At 35.2% G+C, this 27,132-nt stretch overlaps 1 protein-coding gene across 1 annotated transcript in view; it reads left to right on the forward strand.

Annotated features, from left to right (window-relative positions):
* The window catches only part of SMC5 (structural maintenance of chromosomes 5), a 171,679-nt gene that overhangs the window by 79,991 nt on the left and 64,556 nt on the right, over positions 1 to 27,132 (forward strand). The window contains exon 20 of the mRNA XM_089831289.1: positions 3,148 to 3,220. Coding sequence (XP_089687415.1) covers positions 3,148 to 3,220 — 73 coding nt within the window. The remainder of the gene's footprint in view (positions 1 to 3,147; positions 3,221 to 27,132) is intronic.

Genomic DNA, 27,132 nt, shown 5'->3' on the forward strand with positions numbered 1-27,132 from the left:
GTATCAAAATCTACATCAGCTGTTGGTTCTCCTTGCTCAACTGCAGTAATTGTTCTTGAACATTCATTTTTCTTTGAAACAATTAAAGTAAAAATAAATAGTATGACCTGAACAAAGATATAAGGTGCCTACTTTCCCACCTTTTGCTACTACAAGAGAACTTTTCAAAACCTTCCAATTTTTATCATTAAAAGTAACTACACAACCCTTATCACCGAGTTGTGCTGCTGAAATTAAACTCCTACTCAACCTTGGAACATGTCTCACCTCATGTAGTAGCCTATGATTCCCATTCTGCAACTTAATCTTGACTTTTCTCTTTCCAACACTCAGACAGGATTCATTATCTCCTAGATAAACAAGCCGAAAATCTCTTTGGACATAATCAATAAAATAACCTCTATGGGGTGTATCATGAAATGAAGCCTCATGATCTAAAACTCAAGAATCATCAACATTTTCTAAAGAAAGAAGCAAAACATTGTCTTCGGATTTGTTACTTACCACATTTGCCTCTTTGTTCCCTTCTGGTTTATCTCCTTCATTGTTCTTTCGAGTCAAACAATCTTTTTTCTTATGCCTTGGTTTCCCATAGTACCAACAGTCTCTCGGTTCTCTGGATTGAGACCTCTTTCCCTTAAATTTTCCTCTTGGTATGCCATGATTCCTAGAATTACTCCCTCTCTCAATTGTTTCGCCTTTGATTTGTGTGTTCAAAGCACTTCTTGATGTAGATCCACCTAAGGTTTTCCTACGAGTTTCCTCACTCAGAATAACACCAATCACATCATCAAATGTTAGGTATTAGATCTAGAAACAAAATTACTCACAACCATTACTAAGCCATTCCAGCTTTTAGGCAAAGAACACAAAATCAAGAGAGCCCTAATTTCTTCATCAAAATTGATAGTCATAGAAGATAATTGACTAGTAACTGTATTAAACTCATTTATATGATCTGCAACAGATCCACATTCTGCCATTTTCATATTGAATAAACACTTTATGAGAAATACCTTGTTTGAAGCAGAGGGCTTTTCATACAACTTTGCTAGGGTTTGCATCAACTCTTCCACCGTCTTTGCTTTTGTAATGTTAAATGTCACTGATGGTGCCAAACATAATCTAATGCTTCCAAGTGCCTTTATGTCTAAAATCTCCCAGTCCTCATATGTTGTAGTTCCTTGTTTTTTGGCTTTTCCTTTCAATGGCTTTCATAAATCTTTCTGATAAAGATAGCCCTCCATTTGTATTTTCCATAACTGAAAGTTCTTCCCGTTAAACATCTCAACTTTAAGCTTACCCTCATTTGCCATCACTCCCACTCAACTGTGAGACTTTCCTGCAGAGGATTACTGAAAAACAACCTTGTTGTGATACCACTTGTCACAATTTTAACCACGGATTGAAATAACAATTACATGCAAATATAACCAATATCAAAATATAATAAATCACACAAAAGGGAACACAAGACACCAAGATTTAACGTGGTTCAACCAATCTTTGGGCTACGCCCACCAAACAACAAGTAGAATATTATTATTATCCAGTTATTACAACCTGATTACAATCCATAATGCCTTACAACTCGATACTGCTACAAGAAGTAATTATCGCATCATACCTTATGCAATTGCTAACCCCAAGCCATTTTATACAAGCATTTTTGCCGCTTTAGGGTTAAAATTAGTTACAACATGTTGGCCCAAAAATGCCAATAAAATAGCCCCCTTTTTTTTTTTTCCCTCAATCAAGAAATTATGGAGTATGTAGAATACTTCTCTGATTAGTCACCACAAACTACCACTATCTTGGTTGCCTTGTGTTCCATGTTGACTTTGGGTGAACCCCAAGTTGTTCCATTGTTGTGCCAAACCCTGAACCAAACATATGAGTACACAAGGGCAGGGTTTGTAAAACTTGTTATTGTAGATATTTGATTTTATCACGTGTAGAAATGAAATCTCAATGATTGAAGCCTTTTTTATACTGTGGGGAAAGTAGGTTTTGTAATGAAAATACGTTGCAAAGTCCTTAATTTACTATTTAAAAACTTTCACTACCATAGTTCTGATTTTAAATTCTAAACAGCTAAACATCCTCTTTTGGACTGTTTTTGTGTCATGTTTAGGAAGAAGGGCTTGATTTAGTGTATTTTTTGGTACCTTAAATTTGCAGGTTTAGGTTTTGGCTGATATTTAACCCTTTTTGAATTTTCTGCATCATTTGGTGGCTACAATTTGTTTTGAAAGTCCTGACATACATTAGAAGAGCAATATGGAACCATTTAATGTTTCACAAGTGTTCTACATTTTTGTTCATTAGGTGGGTAATATGAGAGGCAATTCTCAAGTGTTCAAAACATGAACTTTACAAGTTAGACAATTTAATGAGTAAGCTATCTCATAAATTAATATTATCAGTTAACATTGGAGGGTGGGATTAAACAATTTGAATTTGGAAAATCCTTGTGATAAATGGCCTATTAAGGGCAGAAAAAATAAAGTCTCAAACATGGGCAAGTAAGTGGAAGTAAGACATCTTACATAGTTGGATGTTGTTTATAAAGCTATAATTAATGCTAATATCTCTTGTTTAATTATTTGGAGATTGTAAGTGCTTTGGTTTGGATTGTATATTTATTATTTAATAAATTATTTCTTTTGCTTATATAGCTGTTGAGTAAAGGTAACATTAAGAACTAGAATATATATATGATTAATTTCCGAAATTTCTTGGGGTATCTAGTCCTTAAACTATAGAAATGAGATGTTTTTTTATTCCAGATTCATTTTTTTAGTTGAGTGAATAATATTGTTCTTTTGAAGACTTTGAATCTATTGGTTAGATAGATACTAGACATGTATCTTGAATTCCAATGTGCCTTACCTGTGAAAGTTATAATCAAGTATTGTAAATGTAAAACATGGTTTTTGTTATTTGGAAATTCAATGGTCAGTATATATCCACAATAACATTGCCTCATGTGACCATTTATGTAATATGATAGGCTGCTGATGAATGTACACGACTAACAAAAACACAAGATTATGTGGCTTACCATTCTTTTTGGAGATTGGAACAATGAATTTTTTCTAGTGTTTCTATTTTGGTTCTCTTTCATAACATAGTGCATTTTATTAGGTAAGGGATATGGAAAGGGAGCTTAGGGAACCTGAAAAGCTAGGCATCCAAGCTCAACAAGAACTTGATTTTCGTAAGTGTTTTGTTTTATTTAGTTCTGTCTTGTTGGTTTATTTGTCAAGTTGTGAATTTTTGCTGACCTTGTACACTATTAAGTTTGGTTGACATTTTGTGCAATTACCCTTTTTTATGTTTATATGGTAGATTGAATTTCACCAGATGTTGAATACTATAATAAACATGCTTTAAACTATTATGTCATACCTGAAATTGACATTAGTCATATGTGATTTCCTCTAATGTTGTTTATTGCAAACAAATTCTTTTAAACCTTGATATGTGATTTAATTGCGCATTAGTGTTGTAAGGTCTCCTTGTACTGAATTTGTTGGCATTGAATGCCACAATCAAGGTATATTTTCTTAATGTTTTCTTGAAAGTTAGGGATGAATTTTGGGGGTAAAGAAATGTTCTCTAGATGACTATGTAAATGTTATAGGAAATTAATATTTGAAAAATGACTACAAAACGCAAAATTAAGTTGCAATGTATCATTCATATAAGTAGATACATTATTCCAAAATGAAAACAGAAAACGAAAAATTAATAAAAGAATTCATACATTATCACTCATAAATAATTGCATTATCCCCCCTCCCCCCCAAAAAAAAGACAAGAAAAAGAAAAAAGAAGAAGAAGAAAGTACACTGCTGCGCTTAATCTACATCTCCCAGCATTGTATTGAAATCAGAGTCCTCTAAGTTATTGCCATTGTGATAGTCTACCTCATCCAATGAAATCCCAACCAATTTCTGATGTCTCCTTGTCATTAGATTGGGCCACGTATTTGGGATCAATATCCCATCACAAAGCTAGAAATTGCTGATACTTTAGAATCTAATGATCTTGAAGTCAAAGAGCACTATGCATGACCACTGGCTTCTCTACTTGTCTAGAGGCAAGTGTATTCCTCTCTCTCTTTCTCAAGTCTATTCATTTTGATTGAGTGAATAATGCCATGTATGGTCTGCTTCATCTCTGCAGCAGAGGAACTAACAATGTGTGCAAGGAAGCTGGTGCCAATAATTTTCAATTGTTGTGTATCCCTCCCTTTTCATTTCCACCATCCAGTATGAACTAATATAGCTCTATTGAACCTTGCTTGTGGTCTATTGAATGTTGGATCTCAAAGATTTTTAAATTCAAGGAATTGTGTGCAAAGTATTGAAGATCCCTTTAAAATGTTAGACCATCTTAAACCTCTTCATCGTTAGGTGGAGCCACTTTTCCATCCTATTGAGCATGCCTATTGGTATTTAGAGCAAAGACTACAATATGAAGCAAGGTCTTCATTATTTTCCACCTTTGCATTACAATGAGATTAATTTGTTGCTCCTATAATCCCAAAATATGATCCTTAGCTGAAATTGTTCACTTTATTTTCCCTAGTTGTTGTCAAATGTTTTATATCTCTCTCCAAGACTAGGAGTTTCCATCGGCACATCTAATGACGTTCAGAATAGTTGAGATAAAAGAGAAAACATATCTAGAAAATGCAAGCAAAAAGTTCAAAATAATTAATTGGCAAGTTATATTTGAAACTTTTAAAGTAGTATCATTGGACAATAAAATTTTAATTACCATATGAAATTTGATATCAAAATCAGCAATCTAATATTTATTTTTTAATAAATCCGCAATTCAATAATAAAATAAGCAATGTCTTACATGGATCTCCAATTGAAATTAAGGATCTTTTGTTTGATGGATTTTCCTTGAGTAGAGATTGAATTAAGCCATACGGTCGACTTTGAATTCACCATCATCAACTGTAAAGCTTTATGCACTTCAAGTGTCCTCTCTAACAAAATGATGTGGGCATACCTTGTTTCAAAAGGTTTGAGACACTTTTTCTTTGAAAATGTCTTGAAGAGTAAGTGAAGTGTGGTCGTTGCAAATGAACATATGAATGTCTTTAGCTTTTGCCACCACTTGCTTGCCTAATCTATTTTCATTATGGTTTTCAATGATTTGTTCAACACAAGAACACAATATGCGGTCCAAAAGAAGTGCTAACAAGCGCCCTCCATCATGAAACCAACCAATTTGCTCTTGTTGAATCTGGGATTAGTTGTAGAATACTTGAGGGCACAACTACCTCTATGACATCTCCGAAATTGCTAAAATGGAAGCCGACATTGTTAAGCTTTCACTATGATATTGACGAGTTGCCAATGTCTAGTATTGTTCCACCCATTTATCACAATAGAGCAAGCTGTTCTCATCCAATTGCCTAATCTATTTTCATTATGGTTTTCAATGATTTGTTCAACACAAGAACACAATATGCGGTCCAAAAGAAGTGCTAACAAGTGCCCTCCATCATGAAACCAACCAATTTGCTCTTGTTGAATCTGGGATTAGTTGTAGAATACTTGAGGGCACAACTACCTCTATGACATCTCCGAAATTGCTAAAATGGAAGCCGACATTGTTAAGCTTTCACTATGATATTGACGAGTTGCCAATGTCTAGTATTGTTCCACCCATTTATCACAATAGAGCAAGCTGTTCTCATCCAAGTTTGCCTCATCGTCCATTACCCAATTAACATTGGAATACTTTTTGTTTAGGAGGGTAATATGATCTTCAGAGCTCAAGTGGGTATGATTGTGGGACCAATAAATGCTACTTCTCTGATCACTTGTTTGAAGAAAGAGTATTTAGCCACATGAGACGAGATGCCATGAGAAAAATAGAATTTGGCAATGGAGTTCTCTTTAGCATCTTGTTCTTATACATTAAACGTCGAATGACCTTGTCTTCTCACCACCACTCATTTTCCTCTTTCCTCTTGTGATAAATTCACTGCTACAAATAGTGAATGACATGGCCACAGATGATTGTGCACTTGCAAAAGAAGGTGCCAACAATGTTATGACTTAAGCCCGCATTTTTGCTTCCATGTGTAATCTATAACACTTTCTTCTCATTTTCTTTAATTTCTGGACACATTTAAAGTCCTTGACCCATACCACCCAAAAAATGAAATTGTACCATTGTGTACCTAGCTCTAAAACTTTTCATGTATTTGTAATTATTAGTAAACAAATTGTCCTCCGAAGAAATAAATACAAATTAAGCCCGAAAGCCCAAGTAGGAAGACTAAATATGCACTAACAGTTGGGTCACTTCGCTATTGAAAAGCGTAAGCGCCCTTTGAATTTATCTAGGTACAACTCCCCTCGTATGACTTATAATGAATTCACAAAGATACAAATACATATGCTTTTAACCAGAAAGCACAAAAGGTTTACAAACATCTATACGTAAAAATGACATAAGTTCGGAAAAATTAATTTGACTGAAAGGAAATGAACAACAAATGACAAAGTTCATTTACTCGAATGCTGTATCACAAAGAACGAAAACAAGGAATAAATCTTCCATCTTCCTGAGAAAGTGAGGAATCAGAGTTTTAAAGATACCTTGAAATGATAACGTAATAAAAAAATAGTGAAATTAAAATGCATTTAGAGAAAACTGAAAGCTATACAAAGATCACGATCAGTGGAAAGAAAACTGCCCAAATTCTAAGTTTTGATGTGGAATTATCTTCCAATCTCCCTTCTCTAAAGTGTAAAAGATTACACAGACCTGATTACACATGTGCATCAAAGTCACTACCTAGAATAAACGGAAATTCCACCCTTACATTACGCTAAAAATCAAAATTCCTCCCTTTTCCTAACACAGCTCAGAAAAATGACAAGAACTCTGCTCTTCCATAGCCCACAGTCTACTTTCTTTCCCCTTGGAAGAACTGAAAAAAACTCGAAAAAGCTGTAACCCTTCTTTCGCTTTACGAATGCATATATATTTCTTTCCCCTGTCGGTTTTAATTCGGTTTGAGCAACTGATTCTTGGAAATGTGTACTTTACCATCTTCTTTATATCTTCATCTCTCAACAAAATAATGCCCATCTTCTTTATGGTAATCAAACATTACAACTTATAACTTTATTAATATTTCCAATTGATCATAGGGTTATGATGGACTTTATAAAATTCATTTTAACTCCACGTGGTGTATGGGTAATGCAACAATGTGGGTGACTGGACAGCATAGGTGGAATGTGTTGCATTTGAAAGGCAATCATGCCCTTGACAAGTGGCATGTGAAGAAAAAGACAGTTTTTCGTCCACTAAATTTCTGCACATAGGAATCATCTTTCAAGGATGCTGAAGAAATTGGGCGCACTCGGGCCTGTATAAACGAATTCCATCATCTACCTTACTTTGTGACTGGTGTGCTCTTATTGGGAGTTGATATGATCAACACTCATGAAGGTATGTGATTTACTTAATAACCATCGGGATTGGGCATGGTCGTTTAACTTGCTCGGACATCACATCCTCATTTCTACTCTCGGCATTTGGTCAAACAACCCACCTGCATTGTCCATGCTTTCTCTTCTTCAATATCTTCCCGGGCTGCATCTTTCAAAGTTGCCTCGTATGATCCCAACGATCAAATTCTTGCATTAATGATCTTTGACACCTCATTTTGTTGAGAGATGGCGGTGGCATTGGAATTATTATTGAATATCATGTCTCAACTCCTTGCGCATGATTTGATGAAACATGTTTTTCTAAATATAGACTCCCATGTGTCTAGTTCGTATGGCATATTCGTGCATTGAAGTTGTATTTGCTGGAGTGGCTCTCTATCAACTCCACGCATATGACAGAATCGGGTTTCAAATCTCTGCCGATCTATTCACATTCAAGTTGTCACGCTTGGTCTGCTCATTAATGTGAATGTTTTCACCATTCTCCTCTTTTTCCGGTTGAGCATCTGGAAGGATTCAGGCTATGTGTACTTGATATTGAGAAAAAAGTGAGTTAAAATCATGTCGCACATCTTCCTCTCCCTTCCCTTTTGTGGAATCATGGCGTCACCTTGTTATAAAAGCTATCGATCTGATGAACGAAGGTAGATGGGAGAATGAAACCGACTTCTTATGCTGGATTTGTGATGATTTAGAGAGCAGCTCGATGTCATTTCCAGTGTGTCCTTCACCTTGCTTATGCTTCACCATTCAAAATGGACACACTACAATAGGGACTGTGTGGAGCCTCTAAAATTGTGTAGCATGATTCCCATAACCACAACTTATATTGAGATAAGGGGGCATCTTTTAAAGTTCCCAACATTGCATAAAAATGTTTCCTTTCTTTGTTTGGAGAAGACAATTGGGCTAAACTTTGTGGTTGCAATGCTTCATAAATGCAGTGATTCCATTGATCTCTAAATGAATCAAGTTCATACTGTGATCTCTGTCATGATAGTCAACAAAGAGCCTTCTAAAATCAGCTTGATCAAAGAGGAAGGCCATCGTCTTGCCAAATGGGTCGCGTACATCCCTTGCATTTTGTGGCTAACAGAGCTTGAGCCAAAACTTTCGATATTAGTATTAAGATGCTTTTATCAACGAGGTTGCTGATAATCAGAACATTGTAATAGACCATTAACATTACATCACTACAATGCCTTGCGGGTTCCTCTTGTTTCTTATCAATGTTTCTTTTCATATGTTTTTCCATATGTAGGTTGAACTCAAGCATTCTATCAAATGGATGGGAATTTCCTTACCACCTTTGATCATATGGATGATTCCGTTATTAATCTTGATGCCTTTGCATAGTGTATTCACTTACGAATATTCATGCCATGATTTTTGCGGGCTTCTTTGAATTTGCATAATCATAGGTGTCTAGGAACTTAGAAATCCGCACTTAAAAACCTTGAAAACTAGCATTCTTCAAAATGCCTGAAATGCTCGAATTCTAAAGCTTTGCATTTATGAATATTCTATATTCTCGATTGCTGAATCATCAACCCATACTATGAATTTGGGATCTAAATGAATTTTTGAACCTGCATCTTAAATTTTGAACTTGTTGACCCTCTAACTTCTGAAATGAACTTGGACCATTACTTTTACATTTGTAACATTTGATCCTTCGAACTTGTGAACTCACAAACTGCATTTCGGAACCAGCCACAAATTCACTGATTTTGAACCACAACATTGTGTCAAACCTTTAACCTCGAACCTTGTGCTTATGGGTCTAATAATTGTACTCAAATTTGCATGTCGGGGATTTGAATCTTAATCTGAAACCTGACATTTTGAATCTGCAACACAGGATTTGAACTTTGAACCTTTGATCTTCGAATCATTGGACTTCCGCACTTAACCTGCAAGGTGAAACATTCCAAACCACTTTGAACGACCTGAACCACTTCGAATTGCTTTGAACCGTAGTTCAAAGAGGTTCATGATTCCACACTGAAAATTTTAAATACTGGGTCCATATAGGTACCAACAGTAATAAAGCCACACCGTACTCTTCCCTATAGATTTGTTTGCATTTTATTCACTGGTGTAACTAGTTGGATAAGAGTTTTATTTGAAAGGGAAGTTAAATGGATTTGGTAGCTATCTACTACCACATAATACTTCTATTTGCATCTCCATCAATTTTATCGTGACTAGTACTATCATTCTTAGTTTTGCTTTTTTTTTTCTTGCTTTAAGGCAACTTTTTTTTGATCGATACAAGGCATAATGCCCTATATATTATATTTCTAAATAATTTTGCCTCATTCGAAGTGCAAGCACTGAGGGAAAAAGAATGCGGTAGAAAACCCCTAGTATACCCTCCCTTACATAGTTTCTTCCCTTTCATAATCTGGGAAGCCATACCAACACCTTGGATGTTTGGGGATATAGGAAGGCACACCTTCCTTTTACAACTTTGATATTTATACATTTAATGGGATACCTTATGTGGGATTATGTAATTTTTTTGAACAATGGGTTGCATTTATTGAGGTATCATTGCTTTTAAATTAGAGCCACTTTCTGTTCTATTATGTCATCTAATCTTTTGATAGTGAGCTTCTTGATTCGTTGCTCTTTATGAGTACTGCAACCTCAGATACACTTCAAGCTCATTTTTAATATTGAGCGTCCAAAACCCAATAACAAATACAATAATTGATCAATGTCCCAATGGTTAATAGATATAATGTTAAGAGATTCTTCTATTTATATAATGATTTCATTAGTTGATTTAATGTAAGTATATTCAGTTATCAAGTCTTAAACATTCTTTGAGATTGTCAATTGGGATTCCTAATTATGTCATATAATTTGAAATTAAATTTGTTAACAGTCTAATCATTTGAAGACTTCTCCTTAGTTTTGTATTATAAGCTTTTGAATTAATTCTACTTGTCTTAACAATTCTAGCTTCCTATGTTTTCATTTTTTTTTAACATAAAATCTTCTCTGTGTACACCTTTGTTAGCTAAAAGGTTTGCATCTTTATTTCCTTCCCTATATATATGATTGATTGTGATTTCCTGTAACTTGCAATTAGTTTTAATGCATCTTCTAGTTGGAGTTAATTTTTCAGTTTGGTGTGGTTTTTCCCTTAGTGCATTAAGAATTATTTGTGAGTCACCTTCAATCACTACTTTGTTAATGCCGGCCTCGAAACATAACTTTAAACCTTCAATAAGGGCTTCTAGCTCTGGTAGATTATTAGACATCATCCCCAAGGGTTTATGTCTTTTTACTAGCCAAGATGGGTTGCCTCTTGAGGCTCCATCAAAGTTTAGTTTAGCCCATCCTATTGGAGGGGGAACTCATATGCATTCTGCTCGAGCTTGTTTACTTGCTTTAGTATACATCAAGCGTGGGATCCAGTTTTTTTGCATTTCACCATCCTAATCTAAGAATGACCCTTACTCTCTGGGTATTTCGTTAAGTTGTTATTTGCTGCTTTTGTTATGTTTGCCTTCACTTTGTTAAGGAAAGATGATATTTCTAGTTTTCCAGATCTAATGCAACTTTAAAGTTTAAATTGAAAAAAATAAACAAAATATAAAATAAATCAGACAATTTAATAGTTCAAGTTATGAAAATAAAATTGAATAAATGAATATGAAAGGTTTAAAGACTTGATTTTTAAGGAATTTGCTTCCCCATTGCCCTAGATTGGATCCCTTTTCTAGCTGGTTCCTTGCATCCCCACTTAAAAGAATAATTCTCCCTTGAAACCTTGACTGTGCTTCTTTTTCACATACAAATGTTGTGTTGGGTGAGTATTTTGTAAATGACAATTTGTACAACTTTTGTTACAAAAGAGGAGTACTAGCCACCTCGTGTGAGACAAAGTCCCTCCTACTTTAAAGGGAAGGCTCCTTTGTCTCATTGTTACTAGGATCAACCCAAGGTAAGCAAGAAGTTTAGAGATACTGAAAGGGGTGTTATTGATATTCTTTCCTCTTTTTTTAGGAAAGAATCCATTTACTCGCGGAGTGGGTAATGGGCAAGATGGATTTCTTAACTACACTTTATCTTTATATTGGAACATTGACACTGGTGAACTCAAATCAACTCACATGCTAATTGTGAGTGTACCGACTTAGATCTATGTCTATTTCTCTACACTATAAAAACGACTAGGGATATCACAGACTCCTATGCAGTCCTTCAATGATCAATCTCTACTATTGGAGCAAATAGACTTCCAGAAGTAGACGATTTCTACTTCTAGTTCCACCACCACAAATGGAGCACACAAACTATCAGAAATAGAAAATAGTGGGAAGGGGGGGTGGTGAATCAATATTCACAAACTTTTGCCCCACTATGGATATCTTTAACAATCGTTAAACATGCACATGTAATCAAACTGAAAAGTAAATATAACAACAACACAGTGCAATTCATAACACCATTATTTGTTAACTAGGGAAACCTTGGCCAAGGGAAAACCTGATGGGGATGGTACCCACAAAATGATCCAATAACCTAAAGCATCTTGTGAAAGATATTGACCTTGTTAGGAGTCTATTACATCCCTATAGTGTATCTGTCCTTGTTAGAGGATTAGCCCTAGTTAGAAGCCTCAACCATGTTAGGAGTTAGTATTACAATTATAAAAATAGCAAGATGAGTCCACTACTCAAACATGCACATACAATTATATATTCTGTATACAAAATGTATAGATACAAAAGCCTTTTGACAATGTTGATATCTTCAATATCTGATTCGTCCTTGATGGCTTTCTTTACACAACTTTGCATATACTGCCTTTGCTTCTTTTTAATAAAAGTTTGCATCATACAACAGTTTCATTTGAATGTCGAAAGACATCTATCAATGTCGTATACAAAATTCTTTCCTTTATACCAAATTTTTATGTCTTGTCGGTTGTCAAGTTTTCACACGTCCCAAAACATGAAATCTTCTTATGCTGAGTTAGCATTAACATCTAGGATGCCGTCTCATAATAGTTAAGTAATAATTTTAGTAAACCAAAATAATTCCTTAACACAATTTACCAATTCCTTGCCTATCATCTGTTTTTCCCATACATGACTGTAACTAATAAAACTTTAATAACTCAGTTTGTACAACTAATTATGACATGCATGCTTGGGGATATGATTTTCAATGTCTGTACTACCTACTGTTTACTGTGGATGTGTTTGCTCTCTATGAAGCTTGCCAATCAAAAAGTTGTCGGCTTACAGTTAGACAATTTTTTGAGTTATCCCCTCCAAAACATAATTCCAGAGTATGCTCATTGAATATAGCATATATCTTACGATAAATGACAATCTCATAATGTCTCCATATTCTCCTCTTAGGTAAATTGCCAACACAAACTTCCACAAATAATGACTTCTAAATTCTAAACCTCTAAGTTATTTCAGCTCACAAACATGAAAGTGACTGATTCTAATAAGATGTATGAACTAAGAAAGTAATACAAATTGCAGATGCAACTTCTAACTTATACCACCACAATCATTTCCAGTCACAACCTTGAAACAAATTGTTTCTTATATTCACTTTGCTCCGAATACAAACAAGATTTGAATGAACTAAAGAAGGTAACCCAAAAACTGTAGTTAGAGCTTCTAGATTATACAACCACAATTGTTTCCTGATGCAACTTCAAAACAAATTGGTTCTTTTATTAACTTTCTTAAAAACTTGCACAAACAAATCATAGTTATATTAGCACAACTTCTGTAGAGCTTTTTTGCATATAAAAATATGAAATTTACAAGGAAAGTCACTCCCTTATATAGGCAAAGGAGTGAGAGAAAAAATGAGAAAATGGTGGGAGAAACACAACCACCTTGACTATGTCAAACAAGTAAGAAGACTTATGCAATTACATAACTGAAGGTACATGTAATTTGATTCCATGCAAGTCAATGTAACATGTCTTCTGAATCCACAAAGCTGAAAACACACTTAAATAAAGATGAAGAAAATTGCAGAATCAATCTTGCAAATTATCAACCTAGGCCTTGTACTTGGTGATGAAATCTTGGATGACTGAAAGGTCGGGAGTTCTTGTGTTCTGTGCCATTGCATTCACCTTGATAATCGTGGAATTACATTTCTTGACGACCTGATGATTCTCTTTGATAAATTTCTACAGGTGCTTTGCTGAAAACTTATACGCTGAAAATTCTTTCATAATATGAACCCCAAAATTATCTGCTTCAAATTTTGCATTAATTCTATTGGTGAATTATGAGATTATGGTTTCCTTTGCTAGCAGGTTATTATTCTCAGTGAACACTTTGCATCACATCTGATCAAGGTTACCTATTATGTCAATTTCAATAACATTGCAACTTCTAAGGGCTTCTTGCACCTCTGCCAATAGCCGTTCTATTACACGTACCTTGTTGACCATGAGCCTTGATATTCATAAAACATTTCTGGGGATGGGATGATCTCATATGTGTTCCAGACATCCAAGTCCATTTCTAGCATTTTGTCTCAGATTCTTAAATCTTTATCCAAGGTTATTAGTTCTGTGTTGAAGGAAGAGTGTGTATTCTTGAGCTTGGAAACAATATCTTTAAGATGTGCAAGGACTTTATGTGCATCCCTTATGGCTTGAACTTCCTTTATGATAATTTGCACTAACCAACCCTTTGTTGCTTTAGCTCTCCGGTTAACCTATTCAGAATGAGGTGTGGTGACAATGGATAGGGAAGAATGCTGATGAATAACCTCTTGAAGGTGAGTGTTCTCCAGCCTTAGCTGGTTCTTTTTTTCCCCGAGTTCATTATTGCGTTGGGACAAGGTAGAAATTGCATCTTGAGCATCCCTCTGATATCCTACCTGCGACTATTTTATAAGTTCAAGAACTTGTAATCTAAATGTTGAAGCTCTTTGGGCAATTTGTCTACCATGGTTTTGCGATCTCAACATATTTGACCTTCTTGGAATCAACAAGGATTTGTGAGACAATCTTTGCTTTGTGTACTAGAAGCTTGGATTTATTCTTTCTAGGAAAAAGATTAACATGTGGCGATTTTATCTTCCTCTTCATAGTAACCTTGCTTAACCATTCTAGTAACCTCATTAGAGATTGTGATGGTTGCTATTGTAGACATTGGTCCTGATTGTATTTTTGTAGTCATGTTGCATGCATCTGTTTGTACTATTGGTATCATGGGTGCTTGTTGAGGTGGCAATTTTATCTTCCTCCTCTTTATAGTAATGTTACTTAACCATGTTGGTAAATTGAGATCTTCCTCAATGGAGATTGGGATGGTTGTTATTGCAGACATTGATCTTGATTGTATTTTTGTATTCGTGATGCATGCATCTATCTGTACAACTGGTATCATGGGTGTTTGTTGATATGACCCTATTATGAACAATTCATATCCGAATGTTGAAGTATCAAGTTGGGAAACTTGACCTTCTATGAGAGTAGGAAAAGTAAAGGTCTCAAAAACATTTTCCAAATTCTCGCATTGTTCTGCTATGAGGGCAAGAGGAGTCATAGAAGAGATAGGCTGCTGAAACGTTTACCTCTGAGATGGGAATGGTGGGTACAAAAACTATAGAGAACTTGGGTAAGACTTGAGTCATGGTCTTCAATTGTTTGTAGACCTCGCATCTCCATTTTTACTTTAAGGTCATGAGATTGAGATTGCTTCCTCATACACTCATCTTGGGGTTAAGTTCTTTGGACCTCGCTTTTGTTTGAGACTCGCCGTACAACCCAAGCTTACCAAAGATATGGGTTCCCTAGCCATGTTGGAGAGACTATTTCAAACATCACTTTCAGGGCACTATGTCCAAGTTGTCCCTCCCTAGTTAGATCTCTTGGACTTTGGTAGGGCCTTGATTGAGTGGGTTCAAACTCTTCTCCTCCGGCGTATCATTAGATGCCATTGATCCACTCCACACAATGTTATTCTTTGTTGAGTTCAGGGCCCATCCCTTTAGGCTCAAGGCCATCTTTGATTTGATCTATTTCTTCACCATCTCCAAGATTTTGTGGACTTTGCTGATGGTCAATACAGATACTCCTACTTGGCTTATTGTTCCTCTATTGTTGTTATTGAGTAACAAAGATTGTTTTCTGCAAATGTAATAACACTGCCTTCATATTGGTGTGTTCCAAATGCATAATTGAATGACTTATAAATATGAGAGTTGGAGACATGTCTCATGAAGATGCATGTCTCTATGGTTAATCATCATTAAATAATATATTAACAATAATATATAGATATAGATATAGATATAGATATAAAACTATATCTATATATATAACTATATATATTATATATTATAATGTATTTAATAGTTTTTCTAAATGATGATTTACCAATAACCATAAAAGATCTATCTCTAGGTTAATTTAATCCGACTGAAGCTACAACCTTAACATTCCCTCTTAGCCAAGGAGGATTATTACAAAACACATTATGCTCTCAAGTATATGGAGAGATATTATCTTAGTATGATATTAATGTCATGAATCAATGCTTGATACATGAGAGGTACTATCACAACATATATATTAATATATACAGCTCGATCAGGGAATGATCATAAAGTATCCCATAGAATGAGATATCAGTGCGTGAACTAAATCAAACATATACATACATAAATACATACATATATATGTATATGTATATGTATATGTATATGTATGTATGTATTTACATATGCATGTATATACATATACATAGTATATGTATGTTAGATATATTGATATTAGACACGCCCACTTAGCAAGCTATTACTTAACACTCCCTCTTAGTGAGGGAGGATATGATCAATTTCTTAATCTCAATAATCTCTTATTCGAGTTTGCATAAAAAATGCTTATACACAATTATGTCCCTTTAAGAATATATACCATCTGATTTCCAACACATTCCGAGACACAAACATAGTCGATCAAATAGTTAGTCTTGATCTCATGATTTCTAGCTCAATCCAAGATTGTCATGATTTACTTATTGTCAAGCCTTCTGACACAGTCTGAGACAACAAGTTAATGTAGTCTATCATGACAATGGATCAAGAATACAACACAACAAGCACAATATCGTGATTTTCGGCTCATTTTAGGACAACAATTTAACATAGTCGATCACGATATATTTTGTTAACATGATTAACGATACATTCTAGGACAACAACCTAATGAAGTCTATCATGATAACATGGTTGAGCTATTGCTAAGACTGTCACCTTACAATAGCGACCTCACACATATATCAAATGAAAGATTGTCACCTTTCATGACATAAATCAAAACAACATCATGGAGTGACTCACATGATATCCACTATGAACCAAGTCGGAGGGTGGACCCACCATAGCTGCTCCTAGAGGGTGGAACTAGGATTTTCACCTCAAACTTCTCTCAAGGATTTCCACTTGAAACTTTTCTTTCGCAGAGAACTCATTAACAAGGAATCACACCTCAAAATTATCCCTCTGAACAAATTCTAGGAAGTTAGGTCCTCTAGTAGTTACTCTCGTAGAGGCTCTCTTTGCCCAAGGATGCTTGTCGGACTCCTTGTGAATCTAATATCAATCTTCTGACTTTCTAGTGACAAGTCATTATTTCCTCATGATGTATATAAGGGTAGGCCCATCAAAATCATGCAGTCACATATGTATTTTTAGAGTCTCTTTGAGTATCAATCTTCTGAGCCTCTGCGTTGCTTTTCAGGGATACTCATAATCTCAATCATCAAGGATATTTGCTCGTTTTCAGGGATGGGTGGTGATGGAACCTGGATTTTCACAAGATTTAGAGTCTCCATTTGTGAAGGCATGCTGGAGATAAATATTCTATTTTCAGATCATAACAAGGAGTGCTCACTTCAAACAAGAGCTTGTTGACGGGTTCCTACATGAATATTCTATAGATATAATATTTGCATGCGGCACTGGCATATACAGGGAATGTTAAATGTTATCCTTGGTCAGGATTATTATTAACGAGGAAGATCAGAAAACCGAGCAAATCCTTATCTCCAGAATTGTTATACCAGCCTCAGGAGAAAGTTTGAAGGTTGCCTTTATCTGGAGTAGACAGATTTTGGTGCCCAAGTTTTCTGCCAAGATATGGCAGATAAGGAGAAGGCATAGATTTGAATTCAATCTGTTATTGTTCAGGCTTGTTAATAATCTGCAGAAAATAGTTTAGGCATGTGTACAGAGGTGAAGATTTTGAGAAGACCAGATCAAACTGCATGTCCAGAAATAATGGTCATTACATTACCTGCTGACAGCAAATTGTTCAAGTGTATAATCCAAACAATTCATATATATGATATTCACGAGTCTTCAAGTATACAAAAGAGGAAGTGCCCAAATATGAAGTTAGAATGCATGACATGGCACAGGCGGGGTTATCATACAAAATATATAACAGAGGCAAAGATACTAATGCCTCAATTTTTATAGAGATCGTTCACCACAAGATGGAGTATGGAGCCAAGATGAGTCTTGTTAAGATATTCTAAAAATCTGTTCAAAGCATTTGATGTGTAGCATTGATCTGATGTAAAATTTTGGATTGTATGCTCAGAGGCAGAATGTTAGCATTATGAGAAAAGAGATTGAGGCTGAAAGTAAATTTGTTCGTGGGAATCCTTTGGTTACTGGGGTCTGCTGAAGAACTTGAGAGCAAAAGTAACTAAAGTTTCTGATTACACTATCAACATGTACCTTTCTCGTCAAAATTCTTTTAGTAGAAAGATCAGCTGCATCTATTCCAATACAGTACCTTTCAAGCTGTTCAAAACGAGTAACAGTACACAAAGGAAGTATTTATGTTGCCTATTTTGAAGAAAGCATAAAAGAAACATTCTGCACTTGGTCATCCAGTGAATCTCAATCTCAAGACAGTACCTGCACCAGTTTAGAAGTTTCAAAGAATGTCAAGAAACAATGCTGTTACAGTAAAACCGTAGCATAGGTAAAAATGGATTATACGTGCAAAGTAACGATTTTGACAAGTAATAACAGGTTGAATCTGATATGAAGTGGGCCTGAGCACCCTTTTTGAAATTATCTAAGATATTATCTGGACAAGAATGCTGCCAGTTGTATACAGATTTCGAGCTCTTCAAGCACAATATGCCCCAGCAACAGTATAATATCAGGATAATAATGGATGAGGAAGAAAGCACTTTTAAAATTTCATTGCATCTCAGGCTCAGTACGAGTTCCATATCAAGCAATGAGATATGCAGGAGGTTTAAGTATATGCGCTAAAGAGGAATGATTGTTTGACATAAGGATGAAGTTGCTCCTATGAGATCACTGGCAAACACAGAAAGGAGAGACGGTGAGGAATGTCAAACAGCGAGTGTTGAAAACATATTTGCCAAGTGCAGATCATGGGAGTAATGGAAATGCAGATTCTCATATATTGTGTGGTCCTGTGCGATTAAAGTTTGGAAGAGCCCGATATAATATGCTAGGTCACTTGAGCATAGAATTAACAGATCTGTTCTAACATTGTTTTGTGTTTTTGCAGGTATGAATGAATGTGTAAGGAAAAAATGCCGGCTGAATGTGTTTGGGTCGGAATTGCTCCTGTGTTTGTTCACCGACGGCGCCTAAGTTGGTAAGCCAACAAAGCGTATTCAATCGGATATAGGATTCTTCACGCGCGGGAGTGAGCGAGAGCCAGCAGATAACGAGTTTAAAGCCACCCGCGTGCGTAATTCATAAGAGGACCAGAAGCTTCCGTGAAACCAGATATGAGAAGCTTTCATGCGCATCGTTCCTAGCCGAGATAGAGGAGATTGATTACGTTTGAAGATACACCTGCGGAATGATACAGATATTGGCACCCTGCTCCATACGGGAATTTACCTAATTAAGGAGCGGTGGTTCAACTTTACCCAAGAAATATATCTCCGATAGTTTAAGAGTCATATTTTGTTTTATTAAAAATATTAGGCTCACAACTTTATTAAAAGGGAGTTATGATTAGTTTTTAGTTATGAAGAGGCACGTTGCTTGGAAAGCAACCAATGCCCTTCAGATGTTTATAAATGTATGTAAAGTAAAACTGTAGCGGGAGATACTTTTTATTGAATTTAAAAAAAAAAGACAGCAGCTATCTATTCTCAGGCATACATTTTAAATTCTCTCTTAAGGAGGAGTTGGAGATCTGAACAAAGCAAAGAAGATTCAGATATTTTGAGTATTATTTCCAAGCACTGTGTGGATCGAAGTATGTTGAAAAGAGCATCAAAAGGTTGAGTGTCTTCAATACAATCTGTCCAACAATAAAATCAGTAAGATTTTTTTTTGTTTTAGAGTTTGAATAGATATTACTCGCCCTTTGTGGTTTTGTTGTTCATTTGTTTATAATTTATTGATTCGATAAGTACATTAAATTGTTCATTGCTATTCAGATTTGACAAATACAAATAGCGTAGAGTATAATTTCTTTCCCGTTATTTGTATCTATTGTGACCGCATGATGGTTAAAGCATAATAGACCAATCTGAATACGCTGAAGTGTAACAGTTGTGTGGATCGAAGTGTGTTGAAAAGAGCATCAAAAGGTTGAGTGTCTTCAATACAATCTGTCCAACAATAAAATCAGTAAGATTTTTTTTTGTTTTAGAGTTTGAATAGATATTACTCATCCTTTATGGTTTTGTTGTTCATTTGTTTATAATTTATTGATTCGATAAGTACATTAAATTGTTCATTGCTATTCAGATTTGACAAATACAAATAGTGCAGAGTATAATTTCTTTCCCATTATTTGTATCTATTGTGACCGCATGATGGTTAAAGCATAATAGATTAATCTGAATACACTGAAGTGTAACAATTCGTGGCATCGTAATCAATGAGTTATCAACAAATATTATATTATCAATATCATAAAGTTGTATGTAAAAAATATATGTTTGACTCTACTACCCAATTAGAATTTGGCACTGATCATAAATCTGCTCATAAATATTGAATCTAATGCTGGCATTTCTCTACCTTCTTTCTTTGAAGATTTGGTTTCATCTAATAATTTGTTACAAAAATTTTCTTTTCAGCAACATACAATTTTAATAAAGTAATCAAAGTTTGAAGTTATTAATCGCAATGCAGATAATTTCCTTGACACTTGCCAGTTGAGGAGTTTTTTTTGTGTTGTAATCTGCTATAATACATCTTGCATCCGAGTTTTTGATTTGGGTAAACAGGCATTGGTCCAGAGGAACCAAAAACGCAGAGGATTTGATTCAATCTGGTCACGTTGGCCAAAATCAGTTAGATACCCAGCATCGAGCAGGCAAGGCTCGTAGGTTTCTAACCAACGATTTTGATAACCAACAGGCGGAAAGCCTTCTCAAAAATCCTACTTGATGAATGCATGTTTTGCATATTGGAATATGTAGCACCACGACAATGACCACCATAGAGACTGATGTTCCTTCTACCAGTAATAGAAACTCCTCACTGGAAACGTTTGTGGAGCTCACTGCATTCACGACAAACACCCGATAGCCTCTTCCTGCAATGTCATCCAATCCTCTGACAAAGTTTGCCCATCTATATCAATCTTTCAATAGTATCCTCCTTGTATGTTATTCATGTCACTTGCAGAACTGCAATTCTTGTAAATGCTATCAATTTTTGACCTATTGCAAACCGACGACTCTTGACAATATTCTTTGTACGCAATTTTTTCCTTGCTTCAACTTGTCACCATGACAGACAACTCCAAAGAATAATATTGTGATGAATTTTTGCTATACCAAACTCAAGGCAAGGAATATTAGCAGGCGCCAACAAAAGTTTAATTAAATACTCCCCTCTCACTTCCGAATTAGAATAATTGGTCTTCTATAGTATGGGCAGCACAATCAAACTTTCTAAAAAAAAATTCATTATCCTCAATGATTTCTTCCAATAAAATGCCAGTATGTGTCTGCCCTTGAGACAGGCATTATACCTCAGGCGATAGCACAATAAGCCGCTAAAAATATTTAGTGGTTTAATTCTTGTATTCAGTGGGTAGCTCCAATAAAATAATAATTTGTTTCAAGGTCGTTGTTACAATACTTCATCTACTTGAATCAGCGAATATCTAGTCAAGCTTCCGATTGTTCTACATGCAAATTTAATAACAACAGGTGGCATGAATTTAGCAACAATTACTTGTACATGCAAATTCAATAATTGCCGCTTAGAATGGAGGCACAATTAGTGGCTAGGTGGAATACCAAACACCTCAAAGAATGAATTCTCAAGGGCCGTAACTAGTCTTTGTAGGAGCTCTTAGCCCCTGTGTGAGTCGTCTTTAACAAATATGTGCTTGGAATGGTAGGCTTGATAATGAGAAAAAATATTTTATCGCCGATAACCACAGTGCACCCGTATGCAACACAAGTATTAAATGGAAAACTATAGTCAAAATTTTATGTTTCTCTGCCACATATCTTTCGCTACACAATATTCTTGTTAGAAAGAAATGGATTCAACTTTAAAAAAAAATTTGCATTCAATTTTATTATTAGTCTCTGCCAAATGAATTGTCGCTGGAATACAAGTGGGGCTCAAGTAACACTCCAATATTAATCTACCTCCATCTGTCATTCATGATATAGAATCTTTCTCAAAATTGAAACACTTATGCTGCCTCCCGATCTCTCCTCTTTTCCGATATTAGAACATCAACCCTCCGTTATTAAATCAAGCTTGCCTATCTATTTTAGCATAGCCAAAGTGTTGGTTGAAAGATGATTCCATGGCAAGTAATGCTTTCTTTAAGTTGAGTTCTTGCACACACATAGCATCTTAGGCATAAATTTCAGACTCGAAATGATGGTGCTCATTATTGAATAACAATATTTAAGTTGCTAACAATACTTAATATTCATGTCCCATTTGCAGAAACCTTCTTGTTAATGGAGACTTGCATATACCGTCACAGTAATGAAGAAGTATGTTTGGAAAATTGAGTCCATTGAGAATATTTCATGGCACATTAAGTCCCGGTCGACTTTGATATTAGACAAAATAGTTCTTCAACAACTAATTAACTTGGAGAATACTGGCCAGAATAAATCTTCGACACAAGCAAGAATCTCAAATACTTTTTCAGAACTTTTATCAGTTTCCTTAAAATAAAACTTTTCACTTATCTTCACTTTTTCTCCACAGTATAAAACATTAATGTTCTACCCTCTAATAATATGAACAATATTATTGTATTTGGATTGTTGAGAATCTTGAATATTTGAGACTAGGCATCAAGAATTGACTCTTTTTTTTGTAGCTTGAAAACCCATAGTAGAACCTAGATGTATTTTCTACAACTATACTTCAACTCCATCCAGAAATATTTGTGCAAATATAAAATATTTCTTTGTTTATTTTTTCTTTTTCAACTTTGATACTAGTAAACTCTATTATGCTGAAATCTCATAAAGATTTCTGATGAACAATTTCTAGCAACCTCACAGGCTGGCAGGATTATTAGCTTTGATACCACTATAATATACCAAATTGGATGTTTCCCCGATTTTATCTCAAGATAATTTCCAAAACATAAACATATGAAGATGCATTATAAACCAACAATATAAACCAATAAATTCTCATAAAACACCGTAGAATATGTTATTGCATTATACATCAGCAATACAATAATTATTTTTCGAAAATACAATAATTATTTTTTGAAAATCCAATCTAAAATGTAGTTTTATAGTTAGATTGGAATACTAAGAAAAGAACCTGTAAGCACATGTGAGACACCTGATGTGACGTCTCCACGGAGAATGAGTTTGCGTCCACTGTCTACTGGCATGAGGGTTTATGTCCTCACGTTAGATGAAAGCTGAAGCTTTCCAAATAACTCTCTCAAGAGAGAACTGAAATCTGAATCATAAACCAAACATAGACCCAAGAGAACGAGACTCCTTCTTTTAAAGCTTAACTGTGACTCTTCAGATTCCTATTTCGTCCTTTGTCTTGTCTGCTTTGTCACCTTTTCCCCTTTTTTAGTTAAACGAAAATTTTAAAATAGTTTTAATTGAACTCCAAAGTCACTTTTAATTGTCTTATAACTTAGATGTGTAATTTTCTAATGTCCCCAAAAAAGGTACATTACATCCCTCTTTCCCAATATGTCTTGATCTACTTTTTTAATTGAGTGAAAATATTTTTGTTTTTCACCAAATTTGGAGTAAAGTTGGGTGTTGTGGATTTGGAGGGTGGCCTATCTTTGGCATTATCTTGTTGAAGCTGACTTAAAAGGTCGATTAATTGATTGATTTGATAGTTTGTTGCTTTCTGCTTTTCTATTATTTGATTGAATTTTGTGTGAAGTTGGGTCATTTTTTTGCAGGAGTGAAGGCTCTAATACCAATTTGTAATGTCATTTTTTTCTAACTATGAGACATTGCTTGAATTCTTTACAATTCAATAAATATGAAAACAACTGCTATTAAAGTAATTTTTAAATGATGTTTAATTCCGAATGCATATACAATATGGTTCAAATACAAGTAAAGGTAATTGGATAACAATCAAGATATTATAGTGTAAGATTAAAGAACATCGATTGCAAAACTAAGCACATAACATGACCACAAATGTATAGATAGTGGAGATAACTAATTATATTTTATACAAATTTCAAATCCTAAATTTCAGCGGCCATAATAATAGCAATACTGAGTCCTGACATCACAGAGTTTGATGCCAGATTGTGGCCCACTAAGCAGCGACTCCCTCAATCTATGCCAACCTTGATTTGCTCATACACAAAGCTCTTATCTCATCACCCACAAGTTGAGATCATTACATTCGAAGAAACACATAAATAGTTACATATGGTGATAGGATTTAATAAGACAGAATCAATAACAAATCAACTACTTTTATTGAAGAGCACAAAGAACATATAGACAAATGCAGGAAAGAAAAATACAAGCCGGAAATTAATCATCGAGCATCCCATGATACAAGAGTAGACGCTGGTTGAGTGCGAGGACACCTCTCTCTCATAAAACCTTGCCAGTGTAAACTATCACTTGAAGTCAATAAATGGAAAACTCCCCTTACAAACCCTATCTTCACTTGATAGAACTTGACATAAACCCTATAGTTTGGATCTACATTTCGATTTTCAGTTCAGGTATATTGAAACACTGAAGGCTATTCCAATTGGATTTAGAGAAGTATCAACTAATTCGTCTCTTAATGCTCGCAAGTACAGTAGGAGATTTTGGGGGAGCCACTTAGGAAGTGGGAAATTTAAGCGCTCATTCATCAATGCCGACACGAGAACACTATGGCACAAGTTAATTTAGGAAAAAATAGAAATTCAAGCCGTGAAGGCGAATGAAAAGCAATTGAGGCGGAAGGAGTAAATTCAAACTTTTAATGATGTGGAAGGAGTAAATTCCACAGTTAGTGGCATGCCAAACATCCCTTCTGTTCATTGGACATTTTGCGTATCTAATATCATAGGAAAGTTTACATAAGACTTTCATTCTGTTGCATTTTACTCCTATTTTGTCACACTAACATTTATTCTCTTTTAATTTAACAAATGGGCTATGTTGTTTATTCTAAGTTTTAATTTCTGTCATATGTAATCTGAACTCTTGTACCCTCATGAAGAATTCAATAGACATCTTAGACAGTGCCATGTCTTTTTGAGGTCACGATATGCAATACCCTTCCACTTGTCCCTCAGCCCTCAAACTATTGTGGATGATGATCAAGGAGAATGGATGGTAGTTCGATCTCGCCGATCACACAAATATGATGCTAGAAGATCAAGATCAGGGGGTTGAAGGAACTTGAAACCCTATGTGAAGGTTCCCCTTAAGCATGGAGGTAGAAGTAATATCAAGCTTAACTCAAAGTCTTTCTCCATTATTTGGAGCAAACACTAGACCCCCAAGAACTTGACAATAATGCATCCTCTAGCTGCAGATTTGGCAGAGTCTCCAAGTAACAAACCAGGGATCAAGGTAGATGATCACCTTGTTTTGAATTTGACAGGTCATTCGATGGAATACATCAAGCACCAATGCCAAAAATTTGGAGATTTTGCTCGATAGATTGGCCCAAGTATGGATATAGATGCTATAGTTGAATGGATAAAAAAAGTATTTACAAAATCACATAGACTTATCTATTATGGAAAACGATTTTCTTTACATTGCTTAAAAAATAGCCTTCTTAAAAGGTAAACCCTAGTTTTCAATTGCTATCCCTTCAAAGTTTTGGATTGTGAACCCTTTTTCGATCCAAGGAATGCTGGAGATTTCAAAGTAGATCGCGCGATAATATTATCAAATCTCCCAATAGAGCTAACTGTTAGGAATACACTTAAACTTTAGGTAATACTCTAGGATCTTTTTCATGATTTGTAGAAACTGATCTTAAGTGCTCCAGTCCAATTATTATTGTTAACATGAATATTAACATATTAAAACCTAAACCACTTGATAGTAACATCAATGGTAAAACCATTTCTATTGAACCTAGATTTGTCAAGGGTCCCTTTCGGGAAGACTCGATTCTTTGCAATCTTCCGTCCCCAGCTCCAAACAACTCAGTAGATGCTATACCTCCCTTGAATGTTCAGGTCATTCTTAATGAGGATGGAGGAGTTTCTATTTTGACATGGTTGAAGAATGGGAAGAAGGAGAGATTAGGGATCCCCCCCATAATTATTCGGATGGAGAGCCCAATGGAGGAAGAATCCTCCCCTTTTAATGTTGATAAAGCTTTAGTACACATCTACTCGACAAAGGATCAAATCAACTGCAGTTTCAACTATTAACAGGGTACACCTAATATTAACACAGGCTACCAGAATGGCATCAACATTTGTCCATGAGAGGATACCATGGAAACCCCAAGCCGAGTCGAAAGAGTGGTTAATATTTTAGTAGAAGCCCTGAATGATATGGTGGTTGATGATCTGATGAATGATTTTTTAGATGAAATATTTGATGAAGAACATAGAAGACAAAAATCAATTCTTATCAATTTGATTCATTAAAAATGATGAGGAGCATGTGGAGGATCCACCCAAGCCCAGATGATGGGATGGTTTTCTTAGATCAAGATATAGTATTAGATAGGGTGTAGGGTTCTCCAAGGCTTCCCTTCCACTAGCCAAGCCAAGTCAACTTGGATTGTTCAAAATCCTTAAACAAAGGTGGTCATAAATCTCTTTAGGAGCTTAGATCCAGAGATGGAGCAGACCGTGAGCAATCAAAATTAACGGATTTATTTTATGCTGGGAAGGGGAAGATCCTTCCCACAACATTATGAAAAATCTTAACTTGGAATGTTAGGGGCCTTAATGCCCTTAACAAACGTCCTCTAAAACGTTGTATCTTGTCGACTAGAGCTGATATCATCCTTATACAAGGAACCAAACTAGCTAAAGGAAGAGATGGATAAATTTAGAAAATCCCTAGGTTGGAAGGAAATTAAGGACTCTCCAACAGAGGACGACTCAGGGGGCCTTGCTGTTTTGTGGGATCCCAGGTATGTTTCATTATCTTTACTAGAATTTTAGAGGAATTGGATGTTTGGACTG

The sequence above is a fragment of the Cupressus sempervirens genome, chromosome 1, assembly GCF_028749045.1.
Source record: "Cupressus sempervirens isolate cs-2001-9-10 chromosome 1, ASM2874904v1, whole genome shotgun sequence".
NCBI classification, from domain to species: Eukaryota; Viridiplantae; Streptophyta; class Pinopsida; order Cupressales; family Cupressaceae; genus Cupressus; species Cupressus sempervirens.